Here is a 23942-nt window from a genome sequence, read left to right on the forward strand (position 1 = left end):
TTGCTTTGCTCTAAAAGTTCCTTGCGACTGAAACCTGGAGCCTTTGGAATGCCTTGGTTTGACCTGAGCGGCTCTAGTGGGTACTGGAAAGGACCAGTTCTTAGTAGGCCAGTGCCTACTAAACCTGGGTGGCTGCACTTGTAAGAAATATTTCACAGTTTGCATAGATTTAGCTTTATCTTCCATCTTTTTCAAAACTTCTTCAGCCTTATTACCAAATAGACTGTCCTGTTGTAAAGGAGCATCCAACAATTTTGCTTTAACATTGTCAGGCAGACTTTGCTCCTTGAGCTAAGCATGCCTTCTTATCACAGATCTAGTTACAGCAGCCCTGGAAGAGGCCTCCAAGGAATCAAAACCACATTACAAAGTATGTTTTCCAACTTGTTCAGCTGAATGTAATAAATCCTGCAACTCTATTTTCCACACAGTCAGAAATCAACATCATTTTCTGTATAAGTAAACCCATGACATGCTGTTGATATTTAAGCATATGAAATTGACAGTTTAAAGCTCTGATTGCCAAGGTTGCAGACATGTAAACCTTCTTACCCCATCCATCCAGCGCCCTGGAATCTCTCAGAAGGGGCAGGATTTTTAGCAGTAGAGGCCTTAATGTCCTTGGGACCCTGAGAAATGGTTTCAGGATCAGCAGTAGGATTTTTGAAAAGGAATTTGTGGGAGTCAGGAACCCTGTAATACCTGTCTGGCTTACTAGGAGCTGGAGGCAGGGAATCAGGAGTCATACTGGATTCTGAGAAAACTTCCTCTACAACGTCTAGAACAGGAGGTATAGCCAAAGGCCTATGCTGAGGAAGAAGAAGAAAATCCCCAAGTCTCTTTTTAGATTCAGAGAAATCCTGACTCTCCCAGTGAAAGTGCTCCCTTAAGGTATGCAAAGTTTCTCCAAAAGAGAAATCCTCAGGGGGAGAAGCAGAAGGGATGGAGTCTTCTGCATCAGAGTCCTCATAAGTGGGTATAGATAATTCCTGATCAGAAGAGGAATCATAAGAAATAGAAACATGATCTGAAGATTTATAGTCAGTGCCTTGCCTAGGCCTCTTAGCTGGAGGGGGATGGGTACCCCTGATCAAGGTAATTAAATCTTCAGCCATTTTGATCATTTGTTTTTTAGGCATTGGGGCCTGTACATGTGGCCCAAGTGTCATTTTTTTAGACACAGAAATAGTTTTAACCTTAGTTTTGAAGATGGCGTCAGTTTAATATACAAATCTTTAGGTCTGAAAACACCCCCAGAAGCAGGTGCCTGCTCAGTGGCTCTGGACCCATCTAAGGTAGAGACATCCGCGGGTTCAATACTTAAAGTATCTTGTGGCATACTGGACTCCAAATGGGTCTCAGTAGATGCCTGCGAATCAAAAGTAGTGAGTACCAGGGGCTGTGAAAGTGCCTCACTGAGTACCAGCGAACCGGTGACTGGCTTAGGAGAAGCCTTGTTGTCGGTTTTGGACCTCGACAGTCTGTCTCTGTCTTTTTCTTTGCGTTTTTTAGGTATTCCGGTAATCGGATTGCTAACCGACGACATTTCTGGATAGTTAAATCTTGAACCAAAATATTTAGAAGCAAAAATATACCGACGTTTAATTGCGCGTTGATTAAATTTAGCACAAAACCAACAGCAAGGCACGTTGTGATCAGGGCCTAGGCAAGGAATACAGTAAAAATGAAAATCCTTATGAGGTATTTGCTTCCCACAAGTAATACAATTATTCACTTTTACTGACATCGGTAAGGAGCAAGAAAAAGTTTCTCCAACGGAGTACTTGGCTTTTAGTTGAAGACTTTGGTTCTGAAACTCTAAAATGAAAATTTCAGGAGTCGGCCGACCAGCACTTGCGAACTGCTTCTGCTTTGGGCACCGTGTGGCAAGAAAGACTAATGTAATGGCGTCAGCTGCAGGTTTTATACCCTTGACGACCTGACGTCATGGAAGAAGGGACAGCAACCAACGCAGGACCCAAGACTTTGTTAATCAGTCTGACTGAGGGCAACCTGCCAGCAGATTACCGAAATGTAATGACTGCAACAGTGAAACACGAAGAACATCCATGTGGTAAGGAAAACATAGGACAAATGAATAATTAGTGCCTTTGTTTATGAAAGGACATTGGAAGATGTGCCCTTCAATAGGGTAATGTGAGTGGCAGCAGGTACACCAGCCAGGGGATGGTGCAATGTGGAGGAGAAGAAAGGCAAATATGGTGTACATGTGGACAGAACCTTAGCTTGGGAAAATGAGGCATAACTATGTTTTCTTGATATGGCTGGTGGGGTAGAACACCCACCTTCAGGAAAGTGGCAGCTTTGATGGGGTTGGGATTACAATGAGAATCATGAAGGGAGGACAGCTAATGCAAGAGAAGGCTGCTTTAGCTGTACATATACAAAGTATACTTAAGACAGAGGAATTTAAACATCCGGAATTAGCACATGGAAAGCCTCATCGGGTCAGGTCATGTTGCATGATAACGGGACAGTAATGTCTTCCATTACAAAGGCTGAGAACAAAGGTTCTGGCTTTACAGACACTACTGAAAAAATATGCATTTAGTGCCACAGCAAAGCAGGTATTCATGTAGTTAGGGACAAAATGCTAAAGGTCAGTGTTTAGGTTAGGTCAGGTACCAGGGTTAAAGAGCAGCATCAAATACATTTGGTCAGCCACTCTGCTGGAGACCACCAGTAGGAAGCATCAGTGACATGATAGCCTTTTTTTTCCCTTTAACTGAATTGCTTACACACTTGAGCAGACAATAAATAAATGGCCCAAGTATTTAAAATATTTGTGGATATCCCACAGTATCATTCACATCCCAGCAGTTTAATAGCTTGATACTTGAACACCTTCCTAGAGTACAAGTCATGATGGTCGAGTCTATGTTTAGATAGGTTGCCAACACTTAAACAAGCTTTTTCCTTTCTGCGCAGAGGCTACAAGGACATCTTGGAGACACAACACAAAGTCAGCAAATGAAAGGCTAGTCATTCTTTGGACAGGTACATACCAAAAAGGGTATTGTATTCAATAATTCTACTAATGAGTGCTAAGTACAGTGGAACAATTACCTTCCTGGATTTAGTGGCACACCTTTTGATACAAGCTTTGCAATGAGAAAGGGCTTCCTTACAATAGTGGATATATGGCAAATGAAGGGCAGTTCATAGTCTATATATGTTTCCACATCTCTAACTATGGGCTCAATTTTCAGAAAAGTATTGTTGCTATGACAGTTACAAGAAGAGTCATCTGTGCTGAAGGATAGGATTATACATTTCTTAGCATTAAGCTTTAGTTCAAGATTTTACCACCAACTATTTGTTTGGAGGAGGCCCCCCTGTAGGATCCTGGTGTCCACTAGGGAGTTTATGGTGGCACCAAGTTAGCCACAAACCCTTAACATTAGCTTTGACCTCAAGAAATTAATGCTGAACAGGACTTGCCCAAGGATGGAACCCTTTTGGAGGAGGTAGCCTTACTTCTTGGGTTTTGTCAGCCAGCTTGATATCCAATGAATTACACAGAGGTTAACATTTAGCTTGGAGAATTTATCTATGATGCTTGAGTGTGGGAGCCTTTGTGAGGTCCAGATATGCAGGTGTGCACTGATCTGTCCTAATCTGTTCTCTCACTAACTTTTTCGAAGAAATTCACCCGGTTAAGTAGACAAGACCTGTCCTTCACAATACTGAACTGGGTTTGGTTGAGAGTCTGTAGCCTTTTAGAGGAGACTATTCAGTCTTATGGGGTCTATAACTATCTGGGTCCATCAAAACTCCACCTTTGTGCAAGGTAATGACTGTTGCTGTACTCCATTCATCTGGCACAATGTCTGTTTTGAAGCTGATACTGAACAGCTTCTTTAGGGTATCGGACAACTCATGTTTCAGGATAACCAGTAGTAATATCGGTATGTTATCTACCCCCCCCCCCCCCACACACACACACACACACACACACACAGATGCAGTGTTCTTGGTCTTAAGGCTTGTGCTTGGGAGATTTTATGGAAGGGTGCAGATGCAGGTATTTGATATGGGAATATAAGAGTGCATAGTGAGTGATGTTAGAGATGAATTAGTTGGTCAGATGATTGTCTATGTCCTTTGGGTCCAAGTAAGTGATAGTATTTGCTATTAGTTCTACACAGTGCTGGGCACTGATTCTGAAATTTCTAATGCAGTTAAGGAGGCTTTGTGGTTATCTTTCACATGTGTAGTTATTTTTACCTCTTGATTTGATAAGAGGTATGTATACCCATCCAGTGACACTTTTAATGTTTGTATTTGATAAAATTACAGGCATCCCTTTTATCTTACCACTGTGCCATGCAAGGCAAAAATGGGCCAGTATTAAGTATTTAATAATATTTGATATTAACCATGTCATATCTACACACTAACGTACAAGCCACAAATCGGCTAACATCAAATCTAATATATCCCTTTCTGACTTGTACTATAATGTTTTTGGGTGTAGTTGAAGGGAGTTAACAAGGCTGGTTGATAAGTGTACCACTACTACAAAATTCTGGGGATAGCAGAGTTAACCCTAACACACACTCAGCAATAATTACCTGGCATTGAGTCATACACATGCAGATTGCGCCAAGGCATTTCAGTTACAGAACACACTATAGGGCAGTGGAAGACAGCAGTGTCACATGATAAAAATTATCACTGGCCCAGCGGTGCAAGAATATTCAAGAATAACTTGGACACATTCCCTACAGTATGTCACAGATGAATGTGAAATACTACTACTATTTCAGTGCATTTCTTAAGATAACATGAATGTTCCAGAAAAAAAGCCGTTAAGTGGCACAGTCGGCTAAGATAAAAGGGAACCTGTGGCTTTACCACATATAAAACATTAAAAGTATCAGTGGATATGTTTATATCTTGCAAACAGAGTCCAAGAAAAGCCAGGTTGCAAAGGGTATAGTTGTGTCCTCCGCAGGACAGGAAATTACATGAAACTACATGAGTAGAAGAGTACAAAAAGTTCAACAGCAAACGGTGAAGTGGTTCTATCTTTTGCCACAAATAAGGCGACCAAATAATTATCAGTTTATTGTTGTACTACACAGGGTAGTAGAAACCAAGCAAATTCCTACCATACTCCTTTCACACAGAGGCAGCATCACATGGCCACTGACTGGAGGTAGCTACTGAAGCTGTTAATGCCTCAGGGCATTGAAATTCAAAGCACAGAAGGTATGTTTACAGCCATAAATGTTCACAGACCAGAAGATGTTGCAAAGATTCTGGTAATTGGCCACTGCACGGCTGAAGTATGATCCAGACAGAACTAACACTGGATTATGGAGATCAGGTGGTCCCGGATGGTCACTTAGTGATAGATGCTTACAGAAATGAAAAGGCATTAAAGCATCACGGGAACAATATGTTACTATGTTTCATTTGGAGGTAATGATTTAACTGCTAGAACAATGTCATAATTAAAGTGTGACACTAAAGGTTTAGAGATAATATTACAGTGAAGGCCACAGGTCCTGTCATTTAGACTGTAACAGATGATTTCAATGCAGCAATACTGGGAATGCACTGAAAACAGCAAAAAGCAGAACTCTGTCTGAATGAATTCAAGAGAGAAAAAAATGTTAAGAATATAAAACAAGTCCAGGTCATCTAGCATCCACACTTTGTTACACAAGCCAAAATGTACCAGTGTAAATAATGCAGTATTGCCACCATTGGAGACAAATTATATTCCAAGCAGATTTGAGAGCAGGTCTAGTACAAGACACTTACAGATGTGCTGGGCAAAGTGGAGGGTCATGCCTTCTGGGGTGGAAGGCATGACTAATGAGTATGTAGAGGGAAGATCCCATAGCATATCAGGTGGTCCTGTCCCAAAACTAAATGTCATAGGGTGGATATGCGACGTGTCAGCCTGTGTAACAAATGGAAGATCATAGGGCAGGTCACAATGTAAATATTAGGTAAGAGCAGCACTGGCTAGAGAAATGAAAAGGGCTGGATATCACCTTGGGAATCAGACTATACATTTCCAATCCCAATCCTAATTTGTGCTTATCTGTAATACATAACATGGTCTAATACATTTCATAGGAGGTTACTAGGCTAATGGCCCCTGGGGCCATTACAAGCCTAGCCAAGAGTCTAGCCACAAAACAGAAACCTCAGGTCAGCACCTGTTGCCCCCATCAGTGAGGGACACAGGTGGAACCCCCTGGGACAAATTTGTCGTTTCTCATCCACTCATCAAAGTTGCCCATGAAGAGGATCAGCGAGGTACTCTGACATGTATGGGAAGTCTATTCCAGAGACAGGGCAGCCTCTAGGAGACAAACCTGTCTCTCCCACAGGTTTTGTTGACATCACATATTAGACTTAGGCCTTTCAAGCAGTTAATGTACGAGGAGTTAGACTTATGGATATGGAGCATCTCTAGTAGGGCAGGGTCTGACATTGCCTTGTAGGCAAGACACAGATCACCTCTGAGCAATCTGTACGATACAGAGTAGAGTGATAGTGATTTGAGCCTGTCCACATAGAACAGATGTTAGAGGCCATGGAGTCTCTTTGTGATGTATTTTTGTGGCCTTTCCAGTTGGTGCAGGTGTTTGGAGAGGTACATACCAAATGGGGCATTATACTCAATTATTGGCCTAATACGGGAGGAGTACAGAGAGGTAATAACCTCCTTTTTTCTGGATGCAATCCCTTTACTTATGAGATGAATCAAGTAAAAGGCTTTTCTGACCACTGCTGCTACATGATGGTCGAATGTGAGATTGTCAGGTGAGTACCCAGGTCTCTTCACCACAGGTTGTGTGCTTAGGGGGTTGCCGTTGATGTGGTAATCAGTAGGGGCCATGTTTTTGTTGACTGGTATGATAAGTTAAATGCAAAAAATATATTAAGGCCATGACATTGGCATCAGTCATTTGTTGCTGTGAGACCCTCTTGCCGTATGTTAACATCATTTGGGGAGTCAATGACAGCACCCAACTTACAGTCATCTGCAAACTTGGTCAGCCACAGGCATTCTGTCTTTGCCTGGACCTCTGAGAAGTAGATGCCAAACAGCAGGGGTCCCAGGACATATCCCTGGGGAACACCCACTAGTGACAGGTCTGCTGTCGCAGGTGGAGGCACCTATTTTGACCTTGTGGGTCCTATCGGTGAGTCAGTTGGCCACCCACCTGATGAGATAGGGATTTACACCAAGTTGTGTTAGCTTTTCAATGATGCCCGAGTGGGGGATTGTGTCAAAGGCTTTGGCCAAGTCAAGGTAAGTTGTATGTACTGACTTTCCCTCATCCAAGGCCTTGGTGACAGTCTCAAACTCAACCAGGTTCAACAGGCAAGATCTGCCCTTGATGAATCTGAACTGGGTGGGGTCAATGCTGGAGATTGCCTATGCCCTTGTTTATGACATCCATAATAATACACTCCATGGCTTTACAAATCAGATTTATCAAGCTAATGGGGCAATTCTTTCCAGGGTCAGCAGTGGTACCACCTTTGTGCAAGGGGATGAAAATGGCGGTTCTCTACTCTGCTGGAATGAAGCCTGTACTTAGGCTGTGGTTGAATAGGATGCTCAATGGCAAAGCTAGTTCTTGTTGGAGATGGTGCAGAATACAGCCTGGGATACTATCAGGTCCCATGGAAGCTGTGTTCTTTGTCTTGGATAGGGCCTTTAACACTTGATTTATGGAGATGTGAGGTGTGAGACAAGTATCAGGGATGTCAAATGAGTCTTTGGGGGGAAATGGGGGTGAAGTTTGCGCTGAACCTATCTGCTAGCAGGTTGGCTAACTCAACAAGATCAGTGTAAGTGGTACTGTTAAGTACTAATTCAGAACAAACTTGGGCTTTGCCATGGAGGTTCCTGACATAACTGAAGAAGGCTTTGTGGTTTCCCTTTGTTTTGGAGGCTAGTTTCAATTCATAATTGGCATAATTGCTTCAATAAACACAGAGCTGGTACCATGTCATCTGTTCTTGTTATGTCTGGTAAACTGTAGTACTAATGCATATCATTACAAAAATGATGTTTAGCTGTAAAGGTAGCAAGGAGGCTAGGCCCTATTCTTTAATGATGGCTCCAGCAGATATTAAATTTGGCTCCAGCTGCAACACTGCCCCGATGACTGCTGAACAAATCAGAACTCTTTTTCCAACAAAGATTCAAACCTGGTCCTCAACGGCTACGCCAAGCTGTATAGTTCCTACAATAAGTGCCATCTATTGTCTTAACATAAATCAAAAATTGGAGGCTTCAAATCAGACCGTGTGAGTGTGGTACTTTCATAAGTGATTCAGACTTTGACACTGGTCATGTCTTCTGGACATACCTCTTAACTAGCTAGATTATCACAGAATGTCCAGATTTTTGCCTCATATTTTTGGCCTGTTTTCCATTACCTGTGTGTCTTCTGACAAATCATTGGGGGTGAATTTCACTAAATAAAAGACATTTGAATATGAGACTTCATATCCTTCAGAAAATGCATGTTAATGCAAAACCTGTTATTCTAGCAACTTTCTAAGTTTATAAGAGCAATAATTAAAATCTCTCCCTGATTTTGGACCTTTGTCTCCCCATTAATTTGGGGTTTGTCTAGGTTTTTTGAGCCAAGAGCTTGAGAGGTATGCTTCCCATTTAGGTGATTATGACACGGATCCCACAAAGTAATAACTGCTTCACCAGAGGCCAGAGGGTACAGAATTATATCCTCCTTAAATGCTACCGACCTTTTCCCACATCTACAAAAGAATATATGACCAGGCAGCTGGTAATGTAGCAGTATCTTCTGACAGAGAACTCGCTGGTATTACTACCATGCTGTACATCAAACATTTCTGCAGTAAGTGCATCAGAAAGCAGCTAAGCCTGGCTACAAGAACCACATGAGACTACATCACCTGTATTTCAGCATTTCCCTTACCATTTTACTTGTCCAAAAACATCCGTACTGAATGGGCGACCTGTGTTGCAGTACAGTACAGCAGAAGAAATGCTTCTGTGCAGTGCCAAGTCCATTAGATAACACACAAAGACTAGGCCCTACATCCTGCCCTAGTTTAGGGAAAAAAAAGGCAACCTTTTTTGAATCAATTCTAAGAATGAGATATGCCTCTGCCCGTTCCAGTGTGTGTGACCCAGAGAAGAACATTTCTTCCGGTCTAAGTCTCCTGGATCAAGCAAAGTTGAGATGAGTCACAGATGAAAAAAAAAAAAAATCAGAATATCCAAATCAATTTAGCATTTTTATATATAATGTCTACATATTGTGACCAGTTACATGTACTTTAAAGATATTTACAGACTTAACTTTACCAATACATTTTCCAAGGTGCTCTTCAGGAGATGAAGAAAAAAAACACTTGTAGCCTGTTTCCATCAGATACATCTTCTTATATAGGAGTTCATAGCTGTATATACCTTTCTTACATACAAGGAGTTCATAGCTGCTGTTGTTATTATTTCCAAAATATTTACATTTAGAAACTGCTAAAACTACAGTTAAAATGCAGAAATGTTAATCAGATTCCAACAAAGAACATAAAAATGGACCATCCACCCATTTCATAATGTAAATAAAAAAAAATAAAAAAAAAGTACAGAACTATCTCAACAGCTTGATGACCTCAAGAAATTAACGTAGGTGGGAAGCTTTTCCATTACTCTGAGTATTCCCACTGGCAGTTTTTTTTTTTTTTTTTTTTAATAAGAATGCACATGTACTTTTCTTTTTTACGAATGTTATAAGCACCTATACTTAGCTTAGCATTTTACATTTCTCATAGAACTTAAATATAAATTGTTTTATACAGCTTTAAAGAATTTGGCCTTATTGAACACAACACCTGCTCCATAATAACAAAAATATTATGTACAGTACTTCTGAATACTAAGGTTACCTGGAACAGATCCATTAATACAAAAGGGGCATCATGCAACCTGTCACAGGTCATTGGCTTCTGGTTCAAAGGTTACCTGGAACATATCCATTAATACAAAAGGGGCATCATGCAACCTGTCACAGGTCATTGGCTTCTGGTTCAATAAAAGAAATTGATTCTGAACTGTGAAGCATAACGCATTCTGCTAAATGTAACAAAGACAGAGCATTAGTACAGTCTTAACACTTCTGTGGTAATCGTTATAATAACAGTTCAGAAGTTAAGATTCACATCTTTGGGTTTGTGGCAGTACAGTGGAATCATATATGTGACTGACAAGAAACTGAGGTGAGGCTTTCATGTCCTTTCTTTCATTATCTCAGCTCAGGTCTTCCTCGACACTCTTTACTCCATGGCTAGCTTGTTGTCAGTATTTTTGGATGTCTACAGGAATCATTCCAAAACACATGAAGTGCAGCTTTACTGCCATAAATCTCAAAACATCAGTGTTCTCCATGTATTGCCACTACAGCATTTTTTCTTCCTTTGTCCAGTCATTACACAATAATGGAATAGTATGGTGACAAACTGCAAAGTGAGCACACACCCCCAACTCCATGTATGCCCATCACAGTGTCAGAAGAGTCTCCTTAGCCACTGGAATTCCACAACTCTGCTTCCCTGCAAGTCTGCAGAATGCAGTGTGTCCTTGTCTATGATTAATAAATACAACGTATATTATTTACATTATATGCACATACATGCATATCAATAGTATTACGGTGTACAACACAGAGTTCTTGCCGTCTTGTGCAGGTAAATTACAAGTTTGCTCAGTTCTACTCCCAGCCGTTATCCTTGACCATGTGGGCCACTTCAATGATGTACTTTCCTTCCTTGTATTTCTGACTGGTCTCAAAAGCATGCTCCTGTGAAGATACAGAAAAAGTGTTAAATATTAAGTATTATGATACTTGGTCATATTGACTAGTCCCCGTTGTATAAAACTATTTCAAGGATAATGCATGATGTCTGCAAAAGTACTCAAGGATAAGACAAAAGGACAACCGTAAGGCCTTTTATAACCATGCTAAAAACCTTAAGAAATACACAGCAGTGAGCTAATACAGAACACATACCTATGCCCAGAGGACATAACCAACATATTAGATGACAAATTTAGCTCTAACTTTATTGCCCTTATTCCCCACCCCAACTTTCCCCCTGCATATTATCATGCCCATACATTCTGAATTTCTTCAAAAATCTACCCTCCTTTGTTATATTTCCCTTCTGGGCCCCCCCAGACACATCTTCACTACTACAAATCAAATTGCAGTCCCCACCTATAAGTAATATGCCTTGCTGAAAATTGATTAGTTCTCCCAGACTTTTCTTAAGCTCCATTACAGCAGTTTTAGGTGGAATGTAAATACATGCTAGTAGCCCCTTAACACTACGAATCTGCCATTATCTTTTTTATCTTCTTCTATCACTATTGGAGCTCCTCTTGTGATTAATATAAGTACTTCTATATTCCTTTGTCCCAGATATTCTGCTGAATAACCATCCTGAAAACCTTTCTTTATCAAATTCACATGTTCAGTTCTAAGTGCGTTTCCTCTGTCCTGTAACATAGCTATTTACGTCTACAGTTTTTTAATATAATTCACTACTCTTTCTTATTTGTATTTAAGTGTGAGGCCATTTACATTTAAAGACATTCAAGAAAGCATCATTGTATTAAAAAGTTATTATTTCCACCTTTTATGTATAATACTTTTTTTGTTAAATGTCTAAGTCCGGCTTTTGTGTAACATGCATACACTGTTTGGCAGGTTGAACTTTTATACAGTTGTTTCCTGTCATATCCATTTCGGCCTAAGTCACATCTAATAAAATGTTTTGTTTTATTTAAAGTCCTCAATCAAAAAAACAAACACACCCCCAAACTCCCTCCTAAAACCTATTAACTTAATACCAACACACAAAACTATGTACACCTTTAAATGTTGAAGACTTAATCCTGCAAATCACTTCAGACCAAATCCTGGGGCACTCCTCAAAGTCATACACACTAGCTTGTTCAGCCCAGCTTAACGCCTGCATATTTGTATGTCCATATATCCCCAGGATCACTTCAAGCAAAGTCTTAGGGCATTCCGTAACGTCACACACACTAGCTACATGGGCCTAAACAACATACCGGGGTGCTTTCTTGTCAGCACCGACCACAACATCAGAGACTCACTGTTAAGCCAATTTAATCTTAGCCATTCCTCTAGATTTGTGTCACAGGTGTGGAGAACTGCTGTAAACATCCTATTCCACAAGGGAGACCCACTACTGACCCTGATGCCTACAGACCTACAAGCCTAACCTTATCCATAAGGCACTGGAGGGCATCATTATAGAACCTGTTAAGACAAAAAGCGTCTACAGTCCCTTGACCTAAACAATTTGAATTCATTAAAGGTAGGTTCTGCCTCATAAACTAAGTGGATTTCTTTTAACAAGTCACTGATACATCAGTTGTAGGCAAGTCAATGTACACTGTTTACCTAAACCTGGCAAAGGTTGCTGTTGCAACAAAAAAAGGTACTCCTGCACGGTGGAAATGCACAGCTCAATGGAACAAATCTGCCAAACAAATGACTGAACAGTGGACCTCAATACAACAGCAGGCCACCATGTCCTTTGTCGAAGCCTTATCTAGAGTTCACGATAGGGTTATCGACTCTGAAATTGGAATTGTTACTAAGTTGGTGGATGACATCAAATGTTTTGAGGGGGAAACTTTTTTTGTAACTCAATTACAAAAAGTTGCTGCTGATTTGAACAACCTTGAGGAACAATTACGCACCAGAAAAATTTAAAAATTTCAGAGGGATGAGAGGGACTATCTGAATGCCAACCCTTTTGCTATTAATACTAAACAAGCCAGGTTTACATCTACCCCCACCAGGACTTCCAAGATGAAGAGACCACGCTCTATCCTTAAAAAATCAGGTACTTTTTCAGGTTCTTCCACTGATGATGTTTCATCAGGGACGGACAGTGAACCACAGTCAGTTCTAGGATCACCGACCCCCAAAAGGACACCCAGCAATATCCCTTTAGGTCCAAATACAAGCGGGGCGGGAGGAAACACAGACAACATAAACAATATACAAGGCCTTCTGAAAATGGTCATGCAGAAATAATTGTTAACAACAATGTTCTCAACTTGTCTAACTATGTTTTAACACCCACCCAATTGTCTGTCTTAAAGGTCTTTCTTTTGTACCTGGTTTTTTGGTTTCTGAAGAAATTCAAGCTCAAGATGTGATATCATTTTGTAGAAATTTAAATCTTAAACTGTTTTTTGGTGATTCAGGGAATCAAAACAGTGGTAAATTTGTATATCACAAATCTTCATTCAATTCACCGATGCATCCATCAGTATATCAGTTTCAGAATAACATTCTTAAAGATCTACATTTTTCACAATTTGATACATGTTTGAAACGTAATAATATTTCTAATGCTGAGAGGGATGCTATTTCAGAACTCCAAAACAATAAGGACATTGTTATCATCACTGCAGACAAGGGGGGTGCTGTTGTCATTCTCAATTGGTGTGACTATGATCAAGAAGCCAAACGACAGTTATCGGATGAGAGATATTATTCCCTTATGACAATCAATCCCACTTCTCGATTCCAGAAACAAATTGAAGAATTCATTCTTTGGGCTAGGGATGAAGTTATCATCACCAACCAGATTGCCCAACAACTTTTGGTACATGATCCTGCCATACAATACATTTACTTTTTGCCCAAGGTACATAAGGATCCTTCCAAGCCGCCTGGTAGACCTATTGTTTCTGGACGAGGTTACATCACTGAACCACTTTCAATATTTCTCACTCAACATCTCAAACCTTTACTTGGCTCTATACGCTCCAGATTACATGACATGACCAATTTCTTGCAAATTATTTCGGACAGTCAGTTAGAAGAGGACTGGTTGATGTGTACCATCGATGTTTGTGCATTATATACAAACATCCCTCATCAGGCAGGTTTAGAAGCTTTGGCCTATTGGTTAGACAAAGCTGGTCTATATCAACCTTGCTTCAATTCCTTTTTGGTGGAATTAGCTAGATTTGTCCTCACCAGTAAAGTCTTCTTTTATCAGAATAAGTGTTATTGGCAAACCAAGGGTACCGCTATGGGGGCTTCATTTGCCTCCATTTATGCGGACCTTTTTATGGCCTATGTAGAAAATAACATCATATATGACTCTATTAATAACACTTATTCGGAATATATGGACATCTGGAGATGCTACTTAGACGACTGTTGGTTAGTATGGAAAGGTGACGTTTGTGGTTTGCTTGAGTTTATTACTTATCTAAACAACAATATCTGGGGCTTAGAGTTCACTGTTCATTATGACAAACATTCCATTACTTTTCTTGATGTTCTCATCACTAAACTACCTGACAATACTTTAGGTACTGAAGTATACAGGAAACATCCTGAATATAATACTATACTACATGCCTCTAGTTTCCATCCTCCACATGTTGCTCGCAATATTCCCAAATCTCAATTTATCTGTATTAAACGTATTTGTTCCCAAGAATCTACTTTTCAATCACAACGTAAGGATCTCACTAACAGATTCAGATCGAGGGGGTATGTTATGGGATATGTTTCAAGTGCCAGCAATCTGGTCAGTTCACTAGACAGACAAGATCTTTTAGGTTACAAGCCCCGTTCCAACACCAATTCTGTCCCACTTAGGTTCACCACCACATATGCCCGCAATTCTGACAAACTCATACAAGCTGTGAACAGACATTGGAACATTTTACAATATGATCATGATGTTGTCAATATCATTCCTGACCAATGCTTATTTTCATTTCGGAAAAGGAAAAACTTAGGCTCTTGTTTCAATCATTTCAAACACAATATCACGGTTCAGCAACCACAATTTTTGCAGACCACTTTGACTGGCGAACCACTGATAGGCTGTTACCCCTGTGGCCATTGTACAAACTGTATTAGGATGATACAATCTTAACAATTTTCCAGTAGGAATTGTTCATTAGTATATGATCTTAAGTTTTTTGCTAATTGCAGCAGCAAGTGGGTTGTTTACCTGGCCACATGCTCTTGTGGCTCATTTTATGTTGGTCAAACTTCTAGACCGATGAGAATAAGAATATCCGAACATATCAGTAATATTAAAAACAAAAGGGCCAACAACGCATTATATAAACACCACTTAGCACATCACTCTGCCAACTTTTCCTTTATGATTATAGATATCATAAAAGGAAACAAAGGCAATAAGACAGGATGGCACTCTATATTAAACACCAAAGAGAAAAAATGGATTGTAAAATTGGGTGGTATGTTCCCACCAGGTCTCAATGAACAATTTTGAATCCACCAATCACATTGTAGATGGATGTATTTATTGTCTTGCTTATCACTCTCTTTTTACTTTACACTGATGAAGGCTGTGTACTGACCCGGCCGAAACCGGTCTGTGATTTTTTGGTTTTTACCAATAAAAGTTTCTAGGATTTCACCGTATGCTGGCTCTACAAAGGTTGCTGTTGCCATTCCACAATCTGACAAGCTAATGAAACTAAACATAAACCACTATGCAACCCACTGGATAGTAAAATGATTCCCTGACAGAACTCTGTCAGAGTATGAAGCATGTTCTTATCAAAATGGGCCATTATTAGTGGCGTCTCTCAGGGACTGGTTCTTGGGGTAATTTACTTCTCTGATGTCAAGACCTGTGGCGGTCTAAGTCTACAGATAACTGCAAACTGACAGCTGACAAATTCTCCAGGAAGGTCCAAGGTGCAATGGAGATAAATGGTACCCAGACCAAGACCTTAAGCTAAATACTAAGAAATGTATTACTGTCCTTTTGTAAGCCATGCCACCCATGCACTTACCACATAGATAACACTCGTTTGAAAACTGACAGTTATTAGTGACCTGGGTACTTTCACTGACAATAAATTATCTTTTGACTAACGGATACCTACTACTGTTAGGAAATCCTTTTATCTATCCAGACTAATTATCAATGACCTTCCTGGTCAAGGGAAGTTCTCTACTCCTCCCTTATCAGACCCATAATAAAATATAAACACGAACTTCAGCTTAACAGACCAAAGTGTTTCCTTATAAACAAAATCAAGGGAATGTCATTCATGCTACATAGGCAGCCTAAAAGTACTTTGTCTTTTCCGTTTTCACAGACTTTTGAGGGGGGGACCCAGAGGAGTAACTAGGATGGGGCAAAGGAGGCAGCCCCCCTGGGCACATGGTAATTGGAGGCATAATCGGCAGTACCAGTATTCAGTTTCTGAATGCCAAAACTGCATTTCCAGTCAGGTCTAACGCACTTCTGTGCTCCATGTGCGGTTTAGTGCAATACCAACATTCAGAAAGGAATGGTGATACTGCATTTTTTGTCCACAGCCAAAGTACAGTTTTATTACAGTATAAAGAACTTTTTTTCTTTGGGTACTCTGGTACAAGAGGACTATCTCTTTTTCTTCACCTCAGGGTGCACCTCAACCTATGTGACCTACATATCTGCAAAACAAACACACACCTGCCCAAAGGTACAAAGCTGCCACTGAAGCATAAGTAGGTCCTGCTGGTCATCTCTCTCTCTCTCTCTCTCTCACCAAGAGTCCCTCTTTTATGCAACATGTTTTCTTTAAATGTAAAGCAAAGTGACTACCTGACCCTCTTCAAACACAACCGGAATGAATGGAAGGGAAACTGCAAATTCATCTGTGGTCTGCCACCTTACACAGTCATTGAAAGGGGAAAAAATTTGATAGCAGTTACTTTATGCTGCAGATAATGTTAAGATAAGATCTTGAGGCTAGACTACAAATGATGCATATGGTCATCAGCCTAATGTGAACCTATGATGGCGACTTTCTTCATTATATGTCTGATGATAGGAATTCCCCTACAATCTGCAGTAGCACTGAAAAGTCTAGGAAATGAAACAGGTTATTTTGGGTTGAAATGAAGGGTTTTTAAGCACTTTAATTAATACCTAGCTTTCCCGGGGCAGGAGGCAGAAACATATTGGAATCCCTACAAAACATACAGGGAAAAATTGTTGAAAAAATGCATACAACAGTGCATCACTGCAGACATCACAGATTCATACTCCCCAAAATACACAAAAACACAAAGCTGGAGTGGGACAGAGATTACAGATTGCTACTACAAACAGAAGGTGAGTTGTTTGCCAGTTCCTAGCCAAGTGGTGTCCACTTCAACCCCCCCCCCCAAGCTAAAAAAATGTGAACACATGTTCTGAGTTAAAGGCTAAAAAAAAGCTGTCTCTCAGGAACGAGTAAAACACCTATCTGTTTCTTGGGAATCAGTGCTGGATTCACCCATGGTAAAATTTGGAACTCCGTACACTGACAAACACCACACTGGGGATCAACAGCCAGGTGCATCTGCAGTACTATTTGCATCTGTTCTCAAAAATGTGACAAACAAGAAAGGGTACAGTTACCTGTTGTTCAGGTAAGTGAACTAATCCAAAAATAACCTTTTCAGCCATAACACTGGTAACCATCAAGATAAATGCATTTGGTACAAGTATATCTTCAGGTTACATGATCAGACTGTAAAACATTATCAAAAGTTGCATTACACACTAATATATTTAAACTATATAATCAACACTTCATATACATTTTAGTAACCATTAGATATAAACACACCTTTCTTATATACAGTACTTCCCAAGTATTCAATAATGTATATTTGTACAGGTGTTTGTGCTTAATGTGCACTATTTTACACAGTATTTAAATCTATATGCATAGATACTGGCTCTCATTGTATTTCTGAGGACTGAAATTGCAATCCACAGAATGGCACGAGTTTTGTATTGAAACTGTAGACTACATACCAACTCTAACTTTGTCTCACCTTGAAAGATGCTCCCTAGTCTGAGATACTACATCTTTGGAGCTAGTACATATATTATATTATGGGTCTGACGGCATAGTTCCATACACTGCAGGTTGCAAATTCTAAACTTGCAAACTGTAAATGTGACTAATACAGCTGTGCAGACTGGTTACCCATCTGAGCTATACTCATCCTAAATGTAAATGTGATTAATATAACCATGCAGGCTGGTTACCCTACTAAGCTAGTACTCATTCTAACTGTAAATGTGATGAATATAACTGTGCAGGCTGGTTACCCATCTAAGTTAGTACTCATTTTAACTGCAAATGTGATTACTATAACCATGCAGGCTGATTAACCACCTAATTGTAAAGGTGATTAATAAAACCATGCAGGCTGGTTACAAGTCTAGGTTAGTACTCATCCTAAATGTAAATGTGATTAATATAACCATGCAGGCTGGTTACCCAACTAAGTTAGCACTCATTCTAACTGTAAATGGCATTAATATAATAGTGCAGACTGGTTAACCTTCTGAGTTAGTACTCATTCTAACTGTAAATGTGATTAATATAACCATGTAGGCTGATTACCCATATAAGTTAATATTCATTCTAATGCACTATTATTTAATCTAAATTTGCTTACCTACACTTTCAATCCTTTTCTGCCAACAAGCTTTGGAAGTCCACCCCTACCTGAGTTCTCATGCTCTTTCCAGAGCTTGTGTAATAACCTGGCTACTGTTTCATACAAGGTTTCTATTACTTCATCCAAGCAGTGGAATTCACTTCAAAACATTACTAGTGATTATTTCTTAACCACAGTAGAGCACTGACACACAATGCACCATTTTATGACTCAGTCCAGGAGCAATGTCTGGTTAAGTGACTTGCTCAGAGTCGCATAGTAAAGCAAATGGATGCAGAGGGACTCAAACGCTAGAAAAAGGAAGCAGCTTGTTAACAGCCTATAGCCTTAAACAACTTAGAAAGAATGCTAATGTCTCCTCTGATGTAATAATCTTCAATGGATCCAATAGTAATTAACTTTAAACTAAAACAAATTTACAGAACTGTATTTTGGTACTAAAACTTAAATCCTTTCCAGCAATTATTTTTTTCTCCAAAAATCAATATGACCTTCAGCTCCTCTCCAGAAAGGATTTATAGGATCCTTTTCTTAGTTCCTAAATAAGAGCACCATTGTAATGTTAACTGCACAGCCTGCTGGGTACCAATTACAGAACATTCAGCTCTACAAAGTTCTCAACAATGGCCTTTCTTCTGAACTCAGCCCTAATCCAAAGCTGACCCTCTACTTCCTCTGAACAAAATCCAGTGGGGTCACTGTTTAACAGAAACTACCCAATTTAATCAATATGCTGCTGTTTGAATTCCCAGTACTACATGTTGAGTACTGGAACAACCTGCATAACATACACTAGGGAACATGTAGACATTAAAGATTTCAGAGAAACCATGTTGCTTAATTCCTGCTCCACAACAGCACCCACTCCATTGTGTTTTATATTTAAGTAAACTGCTGATGCCACACACAGATGTACATCCCTCTGCTCTCCGCACATTCTCAGCATATTAATTCCCTTTCTGCTGCAATCCTTATAGATGTGGTTACTTTGTCAACGAAAGCAATATTAATTTTTTTAAGCATTATCCATTTCTACTTTATTTTGAGACTGCAACCTCTTTTGGCTGTTTTGCTGCCCTCAATCTGTTCTGTTTCAGAGTTTGAAGTTCATCCCTCCTAACTGATTACTTTTGTTTGGCTGCAAATATTCATCTTTCAGTTTCATTTTTAAAAGACAACTGTACACATTATGCAATGTTACTTTTACATGTCGGTGTTTGTGAGTATAATGTTAATTCTGTTACAGATGTCACCTTTGTACTGTTATATCTTGATGTCTTACCAGGCAATATAGGGGGAGGTTCTTCATTCAAGCAAATCCAAATAATCCAAATAACTTACCTAAAAACCTATAGGAACTTTTGACATATCTCATTACAAAGCCTATTATTTTGCCAGCTAATGGCTTATCCCTCTCCTCTCACACTTTTTTTATTATTTCTCTCGACTTTTTCATCATCATTTTTCCTTCCTACCTTATGCATCAGTAATACTTCACACTTCACATATGTCAAAAATAAACTAATGGCTGGTGTTGGATGGCTTGTGTTGAAATAGAAAGAAGCTAGAAACTACTTGAGGGAGCTTTCAAAGTTGTTAGTGTTTTCAAAGTTGTGGGTGTAGAACTTAAACTATAACTGCAAAATTGAAGAGTTATGAAGTTGTGGGTGAAGAGTTAGAATTTATCTATGACAACAATGATGAGAAACTGGACACGATAAAAAATAGCCATATTATCAAATATATCATGTTTTCAAGAAGATCAAAAAAAAAATTAAAAAAACAAAAAAAATGAAAAATAACGTAAAAAACAATAGAGAAAAGCTGTATAATGTCTAAGAAAAGAAGAGCTGTAACTGAGTGATTGGAAAAAGAAAATTCTGTTACTATTGGATTAAGGGAATCTTAAAATCATATTATATATGATTAATAATTAAAGTGGAATCATATTATACTAATATACAAAAAACCATCCCTAATGATGTTTGAACAGATAACTACGTTTATTAGGCTTAACTTGAAAAGACAAAAGATAATAGATATCTTTTACTGGATCCAGGTGTGGAACACTGAATTACTAAGTAAAATTATACAAACCTTAAAAGTTTTATGTTAACTACTGTTACTACTTGCATCAGACTACTTTCCTTTCTACAGTACTTTACTACTTGCAGTATCGGCTGTTTTACTTTTTAGGTCGGACCTCACTTGAATTAGGCACTTTTGATCACGACTCACTAGGAAGATAGGCACTACCCAGTCAAACCAGTCAAATAATATGGAAAAGTAAATGCAATAAAATAAATAAAATAATATTAAAAATGGATAAGATATATGCAAAAAAATAAAAAAATAAATAAAGTAATGCTTTTTCTATAACCAAGGTCTGGCTGTGTAACACTTCTGCGTTAAAAACAAATTACCAAGTTGTTTGATGACCACCAGAGGGAACAATATATTGGACCTGGTCATCACCAACATGAGCGACTAATACTCCACACCAAGGGTCAACCCCTCCACCCCAATCTCACCAGACCACAGATCCTCTGGATATCCATATTCTGCCCCACCCCCCACAACAATCAAAGAAACCACCATGAAAAACTTCAAAGCAAACAATGCTGTACTTAAGAGACCGAATTGGAAAGGTTCACAGCCGCCACAATAAGGAACAATGGGCTCCAACAGGCTGAAGTTTTACAAAGGGCCTCTATGAGCATCTGCAGAATGCAAGGGATCAAGATCCCAAAACAAACAGAGACTCAGAACTCCAAACTAGTAAAGAAACCTGTAAAACCCACCACTTACAGCTCTAAGAGTATAGTAAGAAGGAGGAAACTAGTACAGAAAAGTATCAATCAAGGCTGAATTGAAGAAATTCAGTATCAGACTCCCCTTCTTATCCCTCAAAAAATTTCCCAAGGCCAGAAAATAAAAAGAAAAGCCAATGACAAGAATAACCAAGACAAATGTAAATTTAGCTATAAAAAAAAAAAAAATAAATTCTGCTCACAGACAAACCAAGCTGTAATATGTCTCTTCCACTTGAACAGTCCAAAATCTATTCAGAAAACAACTCTGTAAAATAAAAATGAAAATCTGTAGAACTTCAAGGGAAAAAAAATAATAGCTTTTCAAATCACATCAAAAATAAATCTAACTTCTCAATTCTCATCAAAAATAGAAGAAGTTTTTCCACAGTATTAGTACAGGGAGTAACCAACTGCACCAAACATTCAACCAATCAAACCCATAACCACTGGTGTTGGAAACAGGAATTTTAAAATTCATGCATATTAAACAATTAAACAAAACAAAAAAATACTTAAAAACATAAACAAAAAAATACACAAAAAGTACTTAACAAATAGAAATAACAATACATATACAAAAATATAATTAATATATATTTATATATATATATAATATATATATATATATATATATATATATATATATATATATATATATATATATATATATATATATATATATATTATAAATAATATAGATATAATATATAAAATTTTTTAGATAAAAACATATATATACAGAAAAATGTTACTATTTTTTATATGTAAGTTTTTGCTTCAAAAATTTTCTGCTTTCTTAAGTACTGCTTATTTTTCTCAATTTTGCAATTTTTAAGTACCCAGGTTTCAAGCATGTCCTGTAATTAAATAGTCCTGGGGGGTCTAATTTTAGGTAATTTTGAACATAACATTGGTTTAGTAATGCTCAGTGAAATTTTCCATGTAATATATCTAGTTTTAAAATATTTAACATATAATTTAATACGAGTAAATGTATGTCTCTCTCATATCTAAAATATATATTTGGATAGCTTATTCTATTATTCTTTCTGAACTAATCTGATAGAGGTAGCCTATTCTTTCTAATGTTTTAGTGGCAATCTTTCCAATATGTTTTAAACTGCTTTATTGGTTAACAGTTGCTTACAACACATGTTTAAAACATAAGTATACGTTATATTTAAAAACAGGTTACAAGTTATATAGAGAGTATGGGTTTATTACTATTAGCAATATAGCAAATAGTAACATCTACTGTAATTTTTTAGTTTTATGAAAGTTTTTTTTTTTATATATGTATTATTTCTCACAAAGATAATCTTTTCTGTAATTTTTTTTATATTGTATATGTATTGTGGATGTTATAGTAAATATTTCTTGATTTCTGAGTCTATAAAAAGTATATAATTGTTGTTATACTGTTAATGTATTATCTTGGGCGTCTTTGTATTAAGTTTAAGAATGTATCACTGCTTTGTATCCTCCCCTTCGATGTTCCTTTTATGGGAACATTATAGGTAAATATCCCTGCTAATGGATAACTTCCTTATGCATTGGAATAATCTTTCGTACTAAATACTTTAGACCATTACAATTCTCTGGTATTTAAACTATTTTATATATTATTATTCAACTCATTAACCTGCTCTGGCTCAGCCTCTAGCCATTATTTGATTGTACATGCTAGTGATGTGTTCAACTCATTAGCAAACTTACAAACAGCGGCAGCTTAAGTGCAAGAACAGACAATCCAGAAGGCTATACATAGTTTGTAACCTCTCACACAGACCTCTCAGTAAATATGAGTTTGAAGTACTTAACAGAGGTTTATCATTTATCCCCTCTACATGCAGTAGCCTAACAGATACTATCCTAGATGTAAAACTTTTTGTCAGAAACTTACAGTTAAAGTTAATGTATTCTGATGTCAATTTAGATAAACTAAATAGACAATTTAAGAAACCAAGTTTGCCAGTACCTAACTTACATCCCCTTTTAGAAACATTCAGCAGAATTGTTGAGAATGATATTTATTCTTTAGGAATGAGTATGAACATCCCTGTGACCAAGAATAATTTGAGTATAAAACAAACTAGAGCATTACATGATTTAATGAATGATAATAAAATTTCTATCAGACCTGCAGACAAGGGAGGTCCAGTAGTAATTTTAGATAGAACTTCCTATAATGATACTATGAATGAAATGTTGAGTGATGAACGGTTTTATAGAACCATCTCACCCACAGATGTACAAAACATTATAGTAAGGGTTCATAGTAACCTAGATGATTTGTACAAGATGGGTATTTTGAATTTTCATTTATTTGACTATCTTATAATAGAAAGCCCTGTGATTCCATCCATTCAAGGACTACCTAAAATCCATAAAGATCCCATAAACCCCCCTATGAGACCAATTGTTTCTGGCCGAGGGTGGGTTACTGAGAATATATCTATTTATATAGAAAGAACTTTAAGACCTTATTTGGATATAAATACGTTTATACTTAAAGATTCTAAGAAGTTTTTACTGGACTTTTATGAAGCAGTCCAAGATCTGTCAGGTCATCAAATGTTAA

The 23942-nt window shown here is 38.2% G+C and overlaps 1 protein-coding gene across 3 annotated transcripts in view; it reads right to left on the minus strand.

Annotated features, from left to right (window-relative positions):
* Positions 1–9272: 9272 nt before the first annotated feature.
* The window catches only part of YPEL4 (yippee like 4), a 117143-nt gene continuing 102473 nt past the window's right edge, over positions 9273–23942 (minus strand). For all 3 annotated transcript variants that reach the window (XM_044084100.1, XM_044084099.1, XM_044084101.1), the window contains exon 5: positions 9273–10850. In XM_044084100.1, the coding sequence (XP_043940035.1) occupies positions 10761–10850 (90 nt within the window). In that variant the 3' untranslated portion in view covers positions 9273–10760. The remainder of the gene's footprint in view (positions 10851–23942) is intronic.

Source organism: Protopterus annectens, chromosome 9.part0 (genome assembly GCF_019279795.1).
Source record: "Protopterus annectens isolate FY-2018-M chromosome 9.part0, PAN1.0, whole genome shotgun sequence".
In the NCBI taxonomy this organism is placed as follows: Eukaryota; Metazoa; Chordata; order Ceratodontiformes; family Protopteridae; genus Protopterus; species Protopterus annectens.